This window comes from Neltuma alba, unplaced genomic scaffold (genome assembly GCF_004799145.2).
Source record: "Neltuma alba isolate B1F8T4 unplaced genomic scaffold, ASM479914v2 tig00001849_pilon, whole genome shotgun sequence".
NCBI lineage: Eukaryota > Viridiplantae > Streptophyta > Magnoliopsida > Fabales > Fabaceae > Neltuma > Neltuma alba.
This window is the reverse complement of record NW_021632642.1, coordinates 26,812-32,811: the sequence shown is the minus strand read 5'-3', so window position 1 is coordinate 32,811 and position 6,000 is coordinate 26,812. Positions and strand designations below refer to the sequence as shown.

The following is a 6,000-nucleotide window of genomic DNA, read 5'->3' as shown; positions in this document are numbered from 1 at the left end:
TATTTTTTTTTTTGCTTTCCTAGTGTCATTTTTTGTGGCCCCTAAATATGAATGAGAATTACTCCTCAAAATTTGATTATTAATTAAATGTTATATTATTTATTATATGCTTATTATTATTGAAGGATATGACAATTTTCTTTTTTTTATTAAACAATGGGTTTCACAAAACATATGGGAAAATTCTAAAAAATATCACCTAAATCTCAAAATCTCAAATAAAGAATTTCTACAAAATATATTATGGGATTTGCTTTTCAAATGTAATTAATTTTTATTAAAATATAAGAAATAAGACTAATTTAGAATTTTAAAATTTAAATAATATTTTTTTGGGATTTTTTCTAATATATGTGTGTGTTTATATCCGCCCATGTCTTTTTAAAACTACCATTTGTAATAATGACTCAAATGAGACACTGAAAAGCAAATTAGCAAACTAGTACCAGTTTTTACCCATTTTCGTGGAAATCAATTCACATATATGCTTCTTCCTCCGACCTAATAATAAGAGCCAATTTTTTTTTCTTCATTTCCAAATATCAATAAAACATGTTGATTAGTTGATGTCTATAAATAATACCTTAGTTTCTTTCCAGCTTTACCCTCATTCCCAGTTACATACATGTGGCTTAGCTTTCGACTTTTTGTAACTTCATATGCCTTTAATTTCTTTTTCTTTTTGGGAAAGAATTGGACCCGACTCAATAATAAAAAATGTACGTAATGACAACAACATGTCATAGGACATTATTGAGTATAACAAAGAACGCATAATAAACCAAACACACACATGTATAACATATATATAACCATATATTATTCACCTACGAAGTGATGATTCCTGGTTCTGATATTCAAAGAAGCATCATGTGAGGGGGAAAAAGGTACCAAATAATTAAATTTAAAACACGGAAGATGATCAGAGAGAAATTTGATCGATGAGATATTTCAAAGTGTATATATATGTGTACGTATATTAATTTAAAACTACTAAAACAACACCGATCTAGTATAACTTATAGAGTTTGCATAATAATAATATGATGAAGGGGAAATGAGATAATAGTAAATTAGCAAGGCCAGAACTCAGCCCTTTTGACCTTGGAGATGCTCTCAAGAACTCCCACAGGAGATATGTGCCCCATCACTGTCACCCTCTTCGTCTCCAAGTCTACGCTGAATGATGTCACCCCTACACACATACATCCCACTTCATGTTAATTACCATATAAATATATATATATATGTATATATATCACTCCATCAAATATATACACATAGACATGTGATCATATGCTTTAATTTCCCCCCCCCCCCTAAAGATACTCCCTATACATCATTTGTGGATATTAAACTAAAAAGTATCACTCCCTCCCATACAATATAAAATAAATAAAAAAAAGACCATACTATTTATAAGTTATGAGCATTATTAACCTACCTCTGCATGCCACATATTTTTAGATAAGAGTTAGATAAGAAGTAGTGTTTGAATAAAAAAACTAGTGGGAATGAGAGAGTTAATATGATACTTTTTCATGTCTGTTTATGAGGAATTTTTTTAAATTCTCATAATCCTATTATTTATTAAAAAAAAAGCAATACCATATTATAAAAATTATTTATTACAAATTTTCTCTTTTTTTGATCCTCGTTAAAAATATATTTATCAATGAAATCCATTATTAATACTCAATAATTAATTATCAAATGAGGACATTTGAGGTTTTTTTCCCCATAACTGGAGCATATTTTATTGAATTCAACTACTTTAATTATATTTTTTATTTTTGGAAATTAGCTATTTGATTATTATTATATAAAAAAAGCAGGTGGGAGTGGTATATGTATAATTCATCAATAAAATAGTTAATATGATATTGATATTGGTAATTAATAATTAATTAATTAAGCAAAAGCATTATTGCACAAACATTGGCCAAAAAAAAAAAAGAATTATTGTACAAAGCAGATTATTTGCACCTTCCATTTTGGAGAGATGCTTCTTAACTTTGCCAGCACAACCTTGACAATGAAGAGCCACCTTCATGACAACCACCTGCAAAACACAAATCATTAAATTCCTCACCTCACTGAAACCAACATAGCTCTGGAAACCACCTTGTTCTTCAATCAAATCCTTGTTCACCTTCTTCATGAAGTTGGATTCTTCGCCATCAAAAATCGAGAATTTCTGTTTTCTTTGATAAGAGGACAGAGAAAGAGAGAGAAAGAGAGAATAGGGTACATGAATAAAATAGTAGCTTCATCACACAGAAAAAGACACACAAATCATTTTGCGTTCTGTGAGGAATATGCATGGGAAAAGCTCAAGGGCAAAGGCACGTGAAAGATCTTGGAATTCGACAGAACTGCGCCAGAAGGATAAATTATGGAGAATCCTTGTTTTCTTCCTAGCTAGCTATCTCCTCCACCTTTGACCATTCTGGTATTGTCCTGTTCCTTTTGATCTAATAATAACAAGGCATTGATGAAGGAGAAGAGGGGATTATTCTCTTACTGTAGTGCATTTAATCTTGTCTTGATATTTAATTTGGGTTCAAACCTTTGATCGCTATCTTGAGAATCATCAGAGGAAAATGCAGCTATATGTTACAACATGTGGGTGTTGCTTTAATAACAATGAATTGAAGACTTGATCTAATGCAGAATATTAAGCATTAATTACAATGAGCAAGATAAATCTGACCTGAAAGACTTGATCAGTTGGCGCTTGATGAACTGCCCTTGGCTCCTTTTCTTCATCTTGACCTCGCTCCCTCATCTTCTGCTTCATCTTCGGTGCAGCAACAGCCAATGCTTTCTTATCAACAGGCTCGAACCTGAGAGGCTCAACAAGTTTGGAGTACTTGGGATAGTTGATGAGTCTGGTATCATCAAGAAAAATGCTTCTCTCTGGTCTTCTAGGCACTACCACCGACCGACGGTCAGCGGTGCTCATGCACACCGCAGTTGATGCCTGAGAGTGGCACATGAAACCCCTCCTCATTTTCCTGTTAGTGCTCTTTAGGCTCATCTTAGTGTACCAGAGCGATACTGATAGAGAATCTTGCAAGGAGAAGATGAACCAGCAAAATGGTGGACGGAAGGTGTAAGTTTAATACAAGCTAAGTTTTTTTTCAAGGTAATAAAAGTGATGCATTTTGAAAATATAATTTCTTTATTCAATCTAATGCAAATATGATGATTATTAACTGAGAAAGACGTAGGAGAAAATGACAAGAGAATAGGAGAGACATGCTGTCATTATGACTTAGCTAACAATGGGTTCACTGGCAGTGTAGAGTCTTTTTGTCATTACATGTACTCTGCATATGCCTATGATCTGCATGGGTCCAAGATCCTGTCCTTTTCAGCTGTTAATGCTGCAGAATTGGCAACGACCCTCTTTTCCATGAATAATAAGGATATTTTAAAATAAAACGGTTGTTTCACTGGGGTGAAAATAAGAGGAAACAGGAATGAACACACTGGTTTCCCCTCTGTGACCATATTCGTAGGTATAGTCATTTTCTTCTGCTTTCTTAAGGTGTAGTTGGAAAATACATTGAATGGTCAAAAGGGGTTTAGGTGCAGAAAGGGATTAGAACAATAAAACCAATGAGCAGATGATACAGTCTGAGTTTGAAAATGTTGAGTCTGCCATAAACAGAGCTGGAAATGCTAATAGCCAACTCTTCACTGTTACTTGGCCTAAGGAGTGAATGGGTTGAAAATATATTTCCCTTTTTATGGCATAGCCTAACAGAAAATTTACCCCTCTTTTTTAGAAGGAAGAAGAGTGATTGCTTTTTTAAAACACGTGAAGTTGATTCAGACTGAGCGAGCTTTAATTGTATTTTGGCTTCTTAGCTTATAAGATGATGAGCTTCACTGCTGAAAGTGCTCTGAAAAGAAGACTATTCCTTGTTAGCCCAAAGCCTCGTGGTTGTCGAAGCTAAATACTTGTGGCAGTATTATGTAGCTCCTCAAGACGACGTGAAGTTTTCCACAGTGAAATTAGGAGAGTGAAAGATAGAGATGGAACTCACTCTTATACTGATGGGTCCCAAAGAAGTGGATTTCACTCTCCTTCTCTTTTGAGTCTTTTCCTAACTTTATCTGAAAGCTCACTTTAGATGATTATGATTTTTATGTGAAAACACAAACATATTAGTATGTATGCGAGTTCAGGTCTTTTTAGTTTCTCATTGAAATAATATTGCCAATTTTGGAAACAAACATCCAAAATATTGGGATCCATTTCAATGATGATTTTCATTTGAATGTGTAAGATTTACTTCAATAAAAGACTATATATTTTGTGTTTATTTTTCTCCAACATTATCGGTTCCTCTCTTCTCTGTATGGTGGTAGCTGGCGAGACAGAAACAGAGCTAACTAGGAGCAACGGCATTACACTTTGATCTTGCATGGAAGTAACAAATATATGAAGCATTCATGTGGGAAGGAAATAATGATGGATGTAAAGCCATGCATAGCCAAGTATCATCACATCTTTTGAATTTATTAATTACCAATACTTCCATCTTTAAAATTTATGTCCCAAAAGCAACATTCTTGTCAAGAAGTGATAAAATCAGTGCTTCAGAAAAGGCAACATCTCAGAAAGCAAACTGAAATGGTGGTGCATATTTTGAAGTTTTGCAAGTCAAAGCAAGCATTAATAAATAAAGTGGTTCGAGTGATCTATAAATCCCTAAAATTTGAGTGTAACACTTGTTGAAGGATTCAATAAACATTTGAATACTCCAAATATCTTATCTGTACTGCTTTCCATTGAGAGATCTTGAGGGGAGGTCTTCACAAAAGGGAGGACAAATTGACCCTCAACTGAAAAAAAGGGGAAAATTATATGTAAAGACTTAAATATTAAAAATTTTATCACAAATCTTGAAAATTATAATTATTTCAAGGACAAAAGTTACTTCTAAATTTAACAAAATTTTACTATTAAGTTTTTAAAAAGTGACTACCAAATTTAAAGAGAGTTATAGTTTTCAGTACTTTGATAGGAAGTTTCTTTAAATTGAGTTTTAGCTTCTGAAAATCTGATGTTAAACTTGATCATAATTTAAATTCTAAGAAATAACTATAATATAATCTTCAAATTCCTTGATCTCAATCTTTTAGCATTTATGTCCTTAAATATAACTTTCATGGGAAGTATTGCGCCAGTTTCTATACAGGCATAGGTCTAGCCCAGAAAGATGCCAATATTTTGCATTCTTCTGATTGAAGTAGTTTTTTAATGAATAACCAAAAACAATCCCATAGGATTTTCAGTTCTGATCTATGATTGTGCAGTAATGCTAACAATCATATGTACCAAAGGAAACTAAACATGGTGCTCAGAACACTAGAGGCAGGCTATGAAGAATGATATTCTGAACAAATTGAATTGTAGCCATATCAGATATGTGGCTGATATCTCTGTTGAATTTTTTTTTTGGTTATTTAGTAAGTTTTTAAATGCACAGGGTACAAGGTACATAATGATTAAAAGTTTATAGAGAATCTTCATGATATACTTGGTGATAAATATTGACATTTATATACTTCTCCAGTACTTAATGTAAGACTTATTTAACTAATTTGATTAGATTAAAAAATTTAGATAAATTAGTTAATTATAAAAAATATGACATGTTTTTTCTAAAACACCATAATCCTCTTTCTTAACATCCTCCCTTCCTCACTTATTTGATTATGGTTGAGGGAATATCTATAGGGATAATTTAAGAAAAATTGATAAATATGAGAAATAGGTCTTATATTTAGGACTAAAATTAACTCAACAATTAAGTTTTATATTAAGAACCGGAGGAGTATAATGTATTTCACAAAAATACGTTTATTTGTCTGCCTGCATTCATGGTTTGGTGCTCTTAGAAGCATCAACACTTTATACAACGATGAGGGCAATGAACAGTGAGAGTAATAAGTTCTAGAGCAGCAGCACTAATAGTGCATAAC

The 6,000-nt window shown here is 32.5% G+C and overlaps 1 protein-coding gene across 1 annotated transcript; it reads right to left on the bottom strand.

The window, feature by feature from the left end:
• Positions 1 to 1,036: 1,036 nt before the first annotated feature.
• Positions 1,037 to 3,064, bottom strand: LOC114712843 (heavy metal-associated isoprenylated plant protein 3-like). The gene is made up of 3 exons (XM_028897399.1): positions 2,714 to 3,064; positions 1,987 to 2,062; positions 1,037 to 1,195 (listed from the first exon to the last, which is right to left on the bottom strand). Exons 1-3 carry the CDS (start codon positions 3,038 to 3,040, stop codon positions 1,074 to 1,076), a joined length of 525 nt encoding a protein of 174 aa, XP_028753232.1. The 5' UTR covers positions 3,041 to 3,064; the 3' UTR covers positions 1,037 to 1,073.
• Between the last annotated feature and the right edge of the window lie 2,936 nt (positions 3,065 to 6,000).

Coding starts and splice junctions, on each gene's coding strand:
- LOC114712843 (XM_028897399.1), bottom strand. CDS start 3,040: ATGAGCCTAAAGAGCACTAACAGGAAAATGAGGAGGGGTTTCATGTGC. Junction 2,063..2,713: donor CAACTGATCAAGTCTTTCAG/GTCAGATTTATC, acceptor TGTGTTTTGCAG/GTGGTTGTCATGAAGGTGGC. Junction 1,196..1,986: donor GCATCTCTCCAAAATGGAAG/GTGCAAATAATC, acceptor GTATGTGTGTAG/GGGTGACATCATTCAGCGTA.